Genomic DNA, 14728 nt, shown 5'->3' with positions numbered 1-14728 from the left:
AACTGGAATCAGAATATATCATCCGGCTCAGCAGCAAATATCCTGGTGGCCTCAACTAGGATGAGGATCTCCATGTGCACGTATGGGAGCCTCTCCCGGGTTTGTTTATGGAGAAAATGAATTTCGACAGGCGAGCTGTGTTTTGTTGAGAAAGAATGTACCCATATCAGTGTTTTTGTTTTGTTTTGAATTATATTATTAGTTTGACTCTCATTTATTCCTTTCGTCACATGTTTTGTTTAATATTGTCGTATTAATGATTTATGGAAGAATGTCGTGGGATTAACCCAGAGGGGTGCTAGAGGACTGGACTACACCACTTGGCAGAACTTCCTCATTTTTCTGTAATGTCACATGACGTGTGTGTATGCTTTTTCTGTATGAACACGAATAGCAATAGGGTGGTTTATTAACTGACGTTTATCCCCAGTATTGATCTTACATGAATAAGGCACTGACCAATGCTTTTACACGGCACTAGCAATTGATTGCGTGTTGCGTTTTGAACGTAACTGAAAAATACGCAAAACATATTAATTTTTACATTAACTGTGAATAGAATAGTAATCATGTTGAATATGTTTATAGCACCATGGAATATATTGTTTCCCTTTGTTCATGTGTTCATATGTGTGAACCAGTCTGTTTTCCCTTGGATTACACCTTTAGCAGAAGGAGCACCCACAAGTCTGTTTTCCATGTTTATGTATGTTTTTCACTTCTGTTTCTAGAAAATAGAGCTCTTTCACAGTGGGAGCTATGGTTTTGACAAAGACCGGAAAGGTTGAAACGAGTAAGCCAGACAAATAAAATTTGTTATCAAAATTCCTGGAGTGCGCGCTCTTTCTTGCGTGGCAGCTTAAGTATTTATTTATTTAAAAGGTTTCATGTAGCACTGGCCGGACCCAAGAGTATCAGAGCGCTTTACAGGATTTGGTAATACAGAATTGCAGTATAAACTTTTATACATTGAAGTAATAAAACAAGGCTAACAATGTGCATTTTAAATGAGGTAAAATGAACTAGGATAACATAAGTCTAACGACATATCGTAGATAGTAGGAGTGGAAGAAAGCAAAGGTTTTTTAGTGGATGGGGGAGGGTGAGAAAGTGAAGGGCTACTGAGGAGGGTGAGAGGTAAGGGGGAAGAAGGTGGAAGAAGGTTATCTACGCTAAGAAAAGGGGGGAGGTGGTCGTAAATGAAAGAATTTGATAGAAGGGGAGAAAGGGGGTGAGACAAAAGTAGAGGGGATCTATTCATTCAGGCAGGGGTGAGAATAATTGTCCAGTGACAATCTATTAAGGACCCCAGTATTTGCTGAGAAGGATATTTATTTACAGGTCCTGCGCCCGTTTAGCCCGCACCAACCCCGTGTGGTGGATGAGGTTGGATGAACGGCAGGAAGCAGTTTTTGGGTATATATATAAAATCAAGAATACAATATTATTACATGTAATAAAAATATACACACACCCCATGCATTATATATTTATTTAACAAACCAATTTACAAGCAAACAAAGGGGTGTGCCACGGGATTCTCTTTTTCCCCAAACTATGCCAACTTGACCATGGGGTGGTTTGAACAGAAGGTGGCCTGGACCTCGGAGAATGATGACTTCCTGGAGAAAACCATCCTTTGGCTTTGTTTCATAGACGACCTCCTAATAATTTGGGATGGCACAGAGACAGAATTCAAAAACTATTTTTCAAAATTGAACAACAATGTAACAAACTTAAAATTCACCTTTGAAATCAGTGCCAGACAAGTAACTTTCCTCGATACAAATGTGTATGTGGAAAACAACAAACTCCACACAACACTATACCGTAAAAAAACACCAACGAATGCAATACTACACGGGGAAAGTTTCCACCAAGAAACCCTAAAATGGAGTATCCCCTACAGGGAATTCTTATGTCTTAGGAGGAATTGTTCAGCTAACAATGAGTTCAACAAACACAGCGAACAAATGAATGAACGGTTTATGAAACGAAAATACCCAAGGAAAGTGATCGAAAAAAGCCTCCAAAAAGCAGTACACCAAAAACGAAAAGATCTTTTGAGTAAAACCACTGCAAAAGAGGAAGAACAAACACAAATAATAAGATTGATCACAACACACAATGTGAAGAACAAAAATCTTGTTAAGATCATAAAAAAACGTTGGGGAATCTTACAACTGGACCCAACTTTGGCGGAGATAATGGGAGATCATCTGAACATAACGTACAGAAGAGCAAGGAACATCGCCGACAAACTCACGCATAGCCACTTCAAGGAATCACCTACCACCACAGGGCTACAAAGAGAAGGGTTCTGGCCATGCAAACAATGTATGGCGTGCAAAATTGCAACCCACATGAAGGAATTAACCCCTTATCAGGGCACCACATGGAAAATTAAGCAACATCTGACATGCAAACGCAATTATGTCATTTACATGGTGGAATGCCCTTGTAAATTACGCTATATAGGGAGTACCATCTTTGAGGTCAAGAAAAGGATACTTGAACATATCCGAGCCACCACACACAAGGACCGCTCCAATGCAATCTCAAAACATATGGAGAAAGAGCATGGAAGTCGGTGGGAATGCCTCAAATTTTGGGCCCTTGCACAGATACCAACCTCAGAAAGAGGAGGTAACTGAGAAAGAACCATGCACCAGAAAGAATCCAAACACATAATAACATTCAGAACACTAGATCTGAGAGGTCTAAACCAGAATGAAGAACTCTATGTACATCTTTGATGAAAGAACTAATAAGATTGAAAACAAAAATCAAACAAGAACCTTGCTCACTAGAGAACAGAAACCCCAATTAACTCTAACATCGTGAATATGTGGTAACATAAGGATACTTGAATCAATTGAATCAGTTTAAAAAAGGCTCACCAGAGAGCATGAAAATGAAAATAAAAACTGAAAATGGAAATTAAAAGTGTTACAGAAACTTTTAAATGGGCACAACTGCAAAATATTGCCTCTACAACAGCAAATAAATGGTTTACTGTTTTGACTATGTCACAGAGATAAGCACTTCACAACTCACGAATCACCTTTACATGTATAAACTATACTAACTACAATGCACTTTATATGAAAAACAGGAAGTAACTGTTTAATGCAGAAATAAAAGAGGACCCTTTCTCTGTATGTCACTATCCCGTGATCAAGGTCAAAGTCATTGACCGAAACGCCTAGGGCATGGCAAAAGGAAAATAAACTTGCCAAATTCTTCCTGAAAACGAGTGAATGAGTCTTTATTGCACCGTGAGGCGGGTTACTGGAACAAGGAAAACCGGCTTAGCTCTGCCGGAAAAGAAACGCACCGCCCCCATTGAAGTGCGCCAGCGTCAAACCTCTTGGGCTAAAATCTTTGGGGAAAAAATAAATAAATAAATATATATATATATATATATACATATATATATATATATATATATATATATATATATATATATATATATATATATATATATATATATATATATATGTGTGTGTGTGTATATTTGTATTACATGCAATAATATTGTATTCTTGATTTTAATGTGGTAATCTTAATGTTAATTATCTATACCAAATAATTACTTTAAATGTAGAAATCATAAATATTTCACTATATTGGTTGAAATATATTGGTTTAATTTTTTTCTGCATTTAGCTTCATCTATTTACAAATGTGAATGGTAAATCAGACATCTACAAAATCCAACACTTTCTGTATTGTTTTTGAAGTTAGGAAATCAATAGGTATTTTGACGTCGACAAAGTCCCACACTTTCCGACCTGTTTCATGGGTTAGAATGAAATAGTAACTCTGACCCTCCAAAGTCCAACACTTTCTATACTTTTGCTTACGTTGTCTTGGACATTGTAAATCTGACCAATCCAAAGCTCAACACTTTCCCTACTGGGGCTCAGATTGGAGTCAGAATAGTAAATCTGACCCCCTCCAAAGTCCAACACTTTCCCTAATGTTATTTACATTGGAGTCTTCCAAAGTCCAGTGCTTTCCCTACTGTTGCTTAGGTGAGAGTGAGATTAACATATCGGATGCGCACCAAAGTTCCACCTTTTTCCAACTGTTGCTTAGTTGTTGGGACCTCAGTTCTTATCCAGTCACTAACTTCTGATTGCAAATTGTGTGACCAATTTTTGGGGTATTCACAAACTTGGAGTCAAATTTTACTAATAGTAATTTTACTATTCTAGAGACTAAGCAGTTGGGGTGGAAAACTCTGCACATAAATAGATAGGACTAGCCTGTCTTTTTATGCGTGGAGTCACCGCCATGAGAGCCCAGCCTCTGCAGTCGTAAAATTCCCATTAGTAAAATTAAACTCATAGTTTATGAATAGCAAAAAAACTGTGAGCTTACACAGAAGTGCAATTGTACCTTTGTGAGTCAGGTCCAAAATCTCCTTTTGCTTAAAAATATAAATATGATTGAAATGTAATGTAGTTGTGAATATCTCAAATGTAATAGAATAGTGCAGGTAAAACATATAAATCCATAATTGATGTAGTAAATGATCCTATATTATGTCCCAATATCCCCCATTAATGTATGTGCTCCATTGCTACCCCGCTAGGGGCCTTAAGTAGGTATCTAAATGCCGGTCGGTAACGGACGAAATTCGGTAAATTTCCTGTTACCGACCAGTATTTAGGCAATTGAGATGTAGGAGGCCAAAAATAAGGATTCGGTAATTATGAATCGGTAAATACCGATTCATCATTACCGAATTCAAAATGACCGAATCTGAATTACTGATACCTTATTTACCGAATCGGTAATTAAGAAACGGTAAAAACGAGAAAAGAGATGTAGGTAAATTTGGTAATACCGAATTTCATGAAATTTGGTATTTAAGAGTCGGTAATTAACACTGACTGAAAGCAGGTGGTAATCAGCAACAGTGTATATAAGCAATCCCAAAATGCAACAGTGTGATCACCATGGCGGCTTTCTATGTGATTGCAAGGCGGCTACGTCTACAGGCAGCAGGAGTGAGGATCTGGAGACGGGAGGAGCGCATTTACAGACAGCGCATCACACTCTTCCAACCGACTGAGGCTGAGATCCATGAAAGGTACAGGCTACACCCCCATACCATCCTGGACTTGATAAGGGACCTGCACCCACTCCTGGAGTACCCAACACCAAGGGCGCACGCCATACCACCACATGTGCAGGTTCTCTGTAGCCTACTTCTACTCGCATCTGGCAGTTATCAGGGGGTGATAGCAGCAGTAGGCGGGGTGTCTCAGAGTTGCCTGTCCCGTTTCTTCAGAAAGTTCCTGGATGCCATGTGCAGAGAATGCATCACTACATTAGCTTCCCAAACACACAGGCGGAACTGCTGAAAACCAAGACAGACTTTTACCAGATGGCACAGTTTCCGCATGTCATAGGCTGTATTGATGGCACACACATTCCAATCTGCCCACCAGCAGCCACTGAGTATATCTACAGGAACAGAAAGTCCACCCACTTCATAAATGTGCAGGTAATCTGTGATGCTGGCAACATAATCACCGACATTGTGGCCAAGTTTCCTGGGAGCACCCACAACTCTTACATTTTCCAGAACAATGGGATCTACCCATGCCTGGCTGCAGGAGAATTTGGGGAAGGATACCTGCTAGGTAAATCACTGTGACACACCCTGATAGATACGGCAGCTGAATGTGTTTAGGTGAATGTAACTAATGGCACTCTCTTTCCCACCTAGGCGATAGCGCATATGCTGTGCGGTCATTTGTCCTCACTCCCTACCTAAACCCATCAACCTAGAGTGAGAGCCGTTACAATGTGGCACACAAATCAACACCCAACGTTGTGGAGCGCACAATTGGACTATTGAAAAGCAGGTTCTGCTTCCTCCACAAAAGCAGAGGCGCACGTCAGTACACACACATCATCTGCTGAAAAATCATTGCAACCTGTGCTATGCTGCACAACCTTGCCACAAAGAAAGGTAAAGAAGTTGACTTAACTTATTTTGAGGACAATGATGATGAACTTGCACAGCCAGAGCCCAACGCAACAGGAGTAGCGCCAGCAACAGATGGGAGACTAAGACGGACAGAGATCACACGCAACTATTTTTAAGTAAGTAAGGAGACACAGCCTGTTGTTGTATGTAGATGACATAGTTTTAATATCTGTGCACTACACCACAACACAAACGGCCAAACTTGCAAGTCAAATTTGTGACATCCCTCGAGGGAAATCATGGGTTACTTCACCCAATTTAGTTTTGAATGTGCGGGCTGCATCAGCATCTTCGGCCACGCACAACAGTGCTGGATGCCATCAACTGGCGGTCCTCACTGGCTGTGGACCCAGTGCCAGCCCGATGCCGTCTGCTGCTCCTCCGGGTGTCTGTTGTAGGGGGTAATGCTGCTCTGACTGGCCATCACTGAGCTGTCCCCAATTTCCACAGCACCAGTAGTGGCAGACTGTGTAGTCAGCAGCACTTCAAGTGCACTGGTTACCCTTACCAGCCCCCTTGAGACATCAGTGCTGCAGTGTGCCAGCTCCTCCTGCATGGCCACGGAGCGTGTACAGGGTAGAGATGTGGCAGTTGCTAGGTGGTTCAATGCCCTTGTATGGCGTTCCAACTTCTGCCTCTCCCTGCGCCGTGTTAGCCTGTCCTCATCCATCTTGCTGCACAGCAGCATCACTGACTGGGACATGTCCCGCATGCCCTCAGCCATCTCCTTCATTCCCTCAGCCATTGAGCCAATGCCCTTATCAATGTTGCTCATGTTGTCATTTAGGCGCTTCATTTGTCGCTGGACTGACTGGATTGCCTTGCCTTGTAGGCACTGCACCTTTACCATGTTCGCCTCCAGCCCTCCGAAGACACCATGGCTCTCACCCTGTGGAGGTGGACTGCTCTCAGGAGCCCTGCGGCGACGTCTGGCACCTGTGTGTGCTCCCTCAGCAGTGGACAGCAAACCAGCATTGCTGCTATCCAGTGGCACAGTAGATGTACCCCACCTCGAGTCTTCTGAAGAGGACTCAAACTCCGGCAGTCTGGCAGCTGCAGGCCTCCTAGGTCGAACCACTGCAGGTGGTGTTGCTGCTGGTGAGGCGGGCTGTGGTGGTGAAGCTGGCTGTGGTGGTGAGGCTGCTGTGGTGGTATTGTGTACCCTACACTCGTACTGGCCTACTCAGTGATGTCCTTCCGGGGTGCCCTCTCTCCCTTGTCCTGAGCTGTCCTGTGCGATGTCTCGCCTGTGGACAGAAATTGTACATTAGCTCAATGTTCCTGCTTCCCTGTATTGCAATAATAATAAATTACATGTCTGCCACACTATCTCATTGTCCTCTGCCTGCTTATCGTTGATGTGTCTCACATGCCTTGTTCTTCAGTGAAATTCCTGGCATGATAGGGGTTTCACTGACTACATCTCCCATAATGCATTGCTGGTCTGAACAAAAACTTGTACCGGAGTGGGATTCACATAGCCTAATTGGGGATTTGGGATAGGGGAAGGAGGGTGCACAATGATGTGCATGCTTCTTTCCTTGTTTGGAAGCAGCTCTGGCAGAGCTGTCTGCATCCCCAATTCCACAGACACTTTGCGGCTCTATCGTGGACTCCAAGAGCTGATCAAGATCTGTCAGGGCAGGTGCCCTGTTCCTTCCTCCTCCTGTGTGGCTGGCTTGTTTTTTTAGTTCTGCCATCTGCCATCTTCTTTTTGGTGATGATCTTGATGTCGTAGCACCGCTTCTTTAGCACTTCAATGTCCCAGGGGGGTCACTCCGATGGCATTCACCTGCGACTGGATTGCAAGTCAGATTTTTCTTTTTTCAGACGCTGCAACTTGCAGGGACTGCTTTCCAAACAGCTTTGTATGCTGCTTCACGACCTCCTCCACAAGGATCTGCAGTTCCTTTGGATTGAATTTAAGTTTTCTTTTCCTTTCCCCTCCTTCTCTTCCTGTGTCCTGGCTGGCCATGGTGAAAGTTTTGCAGACAAAGTTCTGGCAGTGGCTCTGTTTCTCTCCTCTGCAATCACAGCCTCTCCAGAAGGTTCTGATTGTGTGCACCTGCCTGGGTGTGGCCACTTCCTGGTTGGGTGGCTGATTTCTCAATTGCTGTTCTTTTGAATTTCCGATTCGGTAATTACCGATTTGGTATTTTCCGATTCGGTAATATTTACCGATTTGGTATTTACCGATTCGGGAATACTGATTGGTATTGTTGAATCGGTAAATATTTAGTAATATTTTCTGATTTATTACGTATAGGAAATACCGATTCCTAAATACCGATTCGGTAAAATTCGGTATTTAGGAATCTGTATTTCGAAATTACCTACATATGGCCCTAGGTCTGCATAATTTAAATGCCAATGCATACTTATCCCGGGAGCATGAACATGAAGTTAGCACTTAAGTATGTGGCAGAGAGTAATTGGAATAGCAGTGGTTAGGCTCGACTACCAACCTGATGACCGTACCAGATAAACAGAGTGTTAGCGGGTGATACCTAGAAGAAACCTGGGTGTGCTGGCAGAGGACACCTGGAAGAGGAACGGTGAGATAATGGGAGGGTTCCTATAAGAGGCAGAGGTGCTGTCGCAGGGATACCTTGAAGGGGCACAATTGTGGTGAACACGAAACATGGAAAACGCTTACTTGTAAAAGTCTATGTCACTACACATAGTTACAATGAGCAGTTTATAATCATAAATAATGTTTGTATTAGAGACTATTTGTGGTTAGTCCATTTACCCATATCATCGTTTATGGTTTTCCAATGTATGCTAGCAGGAGGAGGAGGAACAGTGTACTAATGGGGGACATCTAGAAGTGAGATGGCAGGGATAATACTGGGAAGATGTCCAACGTGCTGCTGGAGGGTCACCTGAAAGAGGAACATATGTAGTAGAAGGGAATACCTACAAGCGATGTGGTAGCTTGGATTATACAGGCACAAGGCCCATGTGTGCTGGTGTAGGATACATGGAAGACGAGCAGGTCTGCTAGTAATGGATATCTAGAAGAGGCACAGGTGTGGAGGTGGGCTTAGTACCTGGAAGAGACCAATGTGTACCAGTGGAAGATATCTGGAAGAGGAATAGGTGTGCTAGTGAGGGCTATCTAGGAGAGGCACAGGTTTGATGGTGGGGATAGTACCTGGAAGAGACCAATATGTACCAGTGGAAGATATCTGGAAGAGGAACAGGTGTGCTAGTGAGGGGTACCTAGAAGAGGCACAGGTGTGGTGGTGGGGTTAGTACCCGGAAGAGACCAATATGTACAGGTGGAAGATATCTGGAAGAGGAACAGGTGTGCTAGTGAGGGCTATCTAGGAGAGGCACAGGTTTGGTGGTGGGGAGAGTACCCGGAAGAGACCATTATGTACCGGTGGAAGATATCATGAAGAGGAACAGGTGTGCTAGTGAGGAATACCCAGAAGAGGCACAGGTGTGGTGGTGGGAATAGTACCCGGAAGAGACCAATAAGTACTGGCGGAAGATATGTGGAAGAGGCACAGGTGTGGAGTTAGGAATTGTACCTAGAGGCGACCAATATGTACTGGTGGAAGATTTCTGGAAGAGGAACAGGTGAGCTAGTGAGGGATACCTAGGTAAGGCACAGGTGTGCTGGTGGGGATAGTGCCCGCAAGAGACCAATATGTACTAGTGGAAGGTATCTGGAAGAGGAACAGGTGTGCTAGTGAGGGATACCTAGGAGAGGCACAGGTGTGGTGGTGGGCATAGTACCGGAAAGAGACCAATGTGTGTTGGTGGAGGAATCCAGGAACAGGTGTGCTAATGATGGATACCTAGAAGAGGAACAGGTGTGGAGTTAGGCATTGAACCTGGAAGCGACCAATGTGTACAGGTGGAAGATATCTAGAAGAGGCACAAGTGTGGTGGTGAGGGATACCTAGAAGAGGCACAGGTGTGGTGGTGGGGATAGTACCCGCAAGAGACCAATATGTACTGGTGGAAGATATCTGGAAGAGGGACAGATGTGCTAGTGAGGGATACCTAGCAGAGGCACAGGTTTGGTGATGGGGAAAGTACCTGGAAAAGACCAATATGTACAGGTGGAAGATATCTGGAAGAGGCACAGGTGTGGAGTTAGGCATTGTACCTGGAAGAGACCAATATGTACCGGTGGAAGATATCTGGAAGAGGAACAGGTGTGCTAGTGAGGAATACCTAGAAGAGGCACAGGCGTGGTGGTGGGGATAGTACCCGGAAGAGTCCAATATGTACCGGTGGAAGATATCTGGAAGAGAAACAGGTGTGCTAGTGAGGAATACCTAGGAGAGGCACAGGTGTTGTGGTGGGGATAGTACCCGGAAGAGACCAATATGTACTGGTGGAAGATAGCTGGAAGAGGCACAAGTGTGGAGTTAGGCATTGCACCTGGAAGAGACCAATATGTACCGGTGGAAGATATCTGGAAGAGGCACAGGTGTCGAGTTAGGCATTGTACCAGGAAGAGACCAATATGTACTGGTGGAAGATATCTGGAAGAGGAGCAGGTGTGCTAGTGAGGGATACCTAGAAGAGGCACAGGTGTGATTGTGGGGATAGTACCCGAAAGAGACTAATATGTACCGGTGGAAGATATCTGGAAGAGGAACAGGTGTGCTAGTGAGGGATACCGAGAAGAGGCACAGGTGTGATTGTGGGGATAGTACCCGGAAGAGACCAATATGTACTGGTGGAAGATATCTGGAAGAGGCACAGGTGTGGAATTAGGCATTGTACCTGGAAGTGACTTATATGTACTGGTGGAAGATATCTGGAAGAGGCACAGGTGTGGAGTTAGGCATTGTACCTGGAAGAGACCAATATGTACAGGTGGAAGATATCTGGAAGAGGAATAGGTGTGCCAGTGAGGGACACCTAGGCGAGGCACAGGTGTGGAGCTAGGCATTGTACCTGGAAGAGACCAATGTGTGTTGGTGGGGGGATTCCATGAACGCGAACAGGTCCACCAGCGACAGACACCTAGAAGAGGCATAGGTGCGGTGGTGGGCATAGTCCCTTAAAGAGACCAATGTGTTTGGTGGAGGAATCCAGGAACAGTGTGCTAGTGAGGGATACCTAGGAGAGGCACAGGTGTGGAGCTAGGCATTGTACCTGGAAGAGACCAATGTGTGTTGGTGGGGGGATTCCATGAACGCGAACAGGTCCACCAGCGACAGACACCTAGAAGAGGCATAGGTGCGGTGGTGGGCATAGTCCCTTAAAGAGACCAATGTTTGTTGGTGGAGGAATCCAGGAACAGGTGTGCTAATGACGGATATCTAGAAGAGGCATAGGTGCGGTGGTGGGCATAGTCCCTTAAAGAGACCAATGTTTGTTGGTGGAGGAATCCAGGAACAGGTGTGCCAATGACGGATATCTAGAAGAGGCATAGGTGCAGTGGTGAGGATAGTACCTTGAAGAGACCAATGTATGTCGGTGGAGGAATCCTGAAAGCGGAACGGGTGTGCTAGTGATGGATACCTAGGAGAGACACAGGTGTGGTGGTGGGGATAATACCCGCAAGAGACCAATATGTACTAGTGGAAGAGGCACAGGGGCAGTAGCGTAGATACCTTGACGAGGCACTGGGGTGTGGTGTGTATACCCAGGAGAGGACAGGTGTGGTAGCAGGGCATACCTGGAAGAGGAACACGTTTGGCAGCGGGTAAAAAACAAAGAGGACAACTACTGGGGTATCTGGCAAGGAAACAAGATGGGTAAAAATGCCAGTGGGGATGTACCTGGCAGAGGAACATGAGTACCAGCAGGACACTTAGGTGAAAGGTCCGGAACATCCCTCTGCCGTGCTATGAAACGCATTTGGAGCAAGTTCCAGGTTCCTTGCTGCAATCAAACTTCAGGGAGCTGGCAGGCGACGCCCCTTCTGTGATATCGGGAGGATAACCCTGAAAACAGAGCGAGAAAGAGACAGTGGTGAGGCGGGGCAGACAGAGGATACAAAAAAGAAAGGCTAAAAATATAAAGAGGATAAACTGCTTTTATGGATTACAAGAAAGAGAGACCATGGAAACATGCAGAAGGAGAGATCTAGGCAAAACTAGGCCACAGCGAAATTTACATTACATGGACGTAATCTCACAAAATTTCAGTAATTTTTAGTTATGCTTGTTACACAAAATACCCAAAATTGCTCTATTACCCTAAGTCCCATAATTATGTGTCATTCACCACAAAAAGTTAGCACTAGTACACGGGAACAATGCGGATGATCACATACAAGAGGCAGCTATTTGCAGCTCCTGTGTATTTTGCCCTATTTTTATAGCGTGAAATGAGGACACATTTCACTCTAAAATGTAGATTCAAATTCCGGTTTTGCACTTTGTGTAATTACGCGTAATTTCGCCCTATATGATTTCTCCAAAATTTCATGTAAGTACACAACAGCAAATTACACAAATTTCATAGACCCCAAATCGAAAAAGGCTGCTTAGGGGTTTTAGCTTGAGGCTATTATTTTTATTTTGCACATTCATTTGGATTTTAAAAAACTACGTTTTTACTAAGTTTTCACTTGAGCATGTTTTTATTTACCTTGGCCAATGAAGAATAGTGAACTTGGGGAGGATACAAGAGAGTGAGGCTTGTGAACACCATGCTAAGTCTGAATGCACAAGAGAAAGAGTAAGAGAGAGTGGAAAAATAAGTGGGACAATTATGTACATCTTCTAGGGCATAAGGGCATATAGAATGGAGAGAATGGTGAAAGCATAGATGAGGGGAATTCGGGTGTGCGAAATGTGAGTAATTTGCTTTCATCTAATTATGTGCAATTTTGGGAGAAATACGTGTAATTATGCAAAGTGTGAATTTGTCATTTTGTGCTACATAATAGCTCAAAATGAGCCCAAGCACCAATTTTTGACGCAAGGACACATTTTGTGGTAAAAATAGCTACAAAACACAAGTTTTTCGTTTGTTCACATTATTCGCCATAAAATCTTGCTGCGATTGGAGCATAATTATGCGATGTGGCATAATGGTTTAATTTCGCAAATTCCTCAGCATCATTAAAATTTCACCTACAGAGATAAAAACTGAAAGATATAGAAAGTGGGAAAGAAACCTATAAAAAGATCTCAAGCATAAGAGGTTCAAGGCAGAGGCTGAAGGTCATAGGAGCAGGAAGGCCTGTAGAAATACAGGAAGACACTGTTGTAAACTGCAAACGGAGCGGGCAGAATAGCAAGTGATGCTGATGAAAATGTACAAAGGGGAGACCAGAAAGAGTGGCTGGTGAAACCAACAGCATCCTTTTAGTACACACCCTAATAAACAAATATGTCCATGCCCTACACGGACCCTATTCTTGCAAACTTTGTTGGTTTCCAAAAGGCACTTGACTTAATCTGGCACACAGGACCCTTCCTGAAATACATTCAAAGCTGCATATGGGAAGTTGTGTGACATAAAGCAACGTACTCACAAACTAAACGCAGCATAAAAGGGCTGAGAAATGAGCTGCTTGCTCTCTGCAGATCGCCGGTCCGTCTGTCCCAAGTATCGGGTTCAGATTTACTGTTCTTTTGTCTTTGCACTCGTGTGACGCAAAGTGGCACCACAGCACCAAAATTAACTTTTGCATGAAACATACATTTCACACCATTAGGATGATGCGAGTACACCGACATAAGGGTGTGCAAACCTCTTTTAGGTCTGTTTAAATGCAGTGCTTTAAATGGGAAAAAATAAGTGCAGGTACTCATTAATATGAGCTAGAGGTGTGGCAAGTGGGCGGGGCTACGGGCGGAGCTAAGAGCAACATATGATGATACATAATGAATTCTGTACCAGTTGCAGCCACTATAAAAACACATGAAAAATATGTGTATGTAAACGAAACAGGTTAACTCGTTACACAAAATGAAATCCAAACAGGATGATATGTGAACAGTTCCTCGTTTTGTAATATTTGCTGCTTTTTAATGCCATACTGCTTTTTTGTTGTTGTTTGGCACAATACTATCTACTCTCAGGCATACATACACACACACACACACACACACTCACATACACACACACTCACACACACTCACTCACACACACTCCCTCTAAAATCTCCTGAGTGTCCTGATTCTCTCCCTCTTTCCCTCACTTTTCTCTCACAGAAAAACAGGCACACACAAGTCGGCAAGCACACAGACATAAGCAAACACTCACAAAAAGTCTCAGGTGGGATTAAAGCCATTTTAAACTCCTTACCTCCCATGACTTTCTAAATTGCTGCAGTCCATGTTCTGACTCCATACCTGTGTTTGTCCAAATGCACACAATAGTGGGAATGTGATTAACAGCACAGGGCCTAAACGGGCCCTCCACTGTCAAAACTGTGTGATGGTAAACACAGCGACATGGTGCAAATGATCCCAATCTGAATAGTTCAACAGCGGTTCTGCTCAGGACTATAGAAGCGCCGTGGCTGTCAAATAGGTTCCAACCATTGCTGCCTCGTGCTCACCAGAACTAGCAGCCAGTGAGCCTACCTTTCATGAGTATTGGTTCTCTCCTCAGCAGTAGAGACGTGCTACTGCACACATTTAAAACAATGCCACTGCCCTTATCCCTATGACCAGGCTCTTCCTGGTTCCATGGCTTTACATAGGCATGTCCTCTCCATTCGCATCTCATCTTTACCCAGCCTCTAAGCTTATCTCCCTAGTTCTGCTTCTCTTCTTCCCACCTTTTGCT

At 43.9% G+C, this 14728-nt stretch overlaps 1 protein-coding gene across 18 annotated transcripts in view; it reads right to left on the bottom strand.

Annotated features, from left to right (window-relative positions):
• GCGR (glucagon receptor) overlaps positions 1-14728 on the bottom strand; it is a 522801-nt gene that overhangs the window by 202771 nt on the left and 305302 nt on the right. For 16 of the 18 annotated variants that reach the window (XM_086931130.1, XM_086931136.1, XM_086931143.1 and 13 more), the window contains exon 2: positions 11761-11925. The exons of the other annotated variants lie outside the window; for them this stretch is intronic. In XM_086931130.1, the coding sequence (XP_086787256.1) occupies positions 11761-11814 (54 nt within the window). In that variant the 5' untranslated portion in view covers positions 11815-11925. The remainder of the gene's footprint in view (positions 1-11760; positions 11926-14728) is intronic. 18 annotated transcript variants of the gene reach the window in all.

Source organism: Lissotriton vulgaris, chromosome 7 (assembly GCF_964263255.1).
Source record: "Lissotriton vulgaris chromosome 7, aLisVul1.2, whole genome shotgun sequence".
Lineage (NCBI taxonomy): Eukaryota > Metazoa > Chordata > Amphibia > Caudata > Salamandridae > Lissotriton > Lissotriton vulgaris.
Note: the sequence above shows the minus strand (reverse complement) of the source record. Positions and strands in the feature narration are given on the sequence as shown.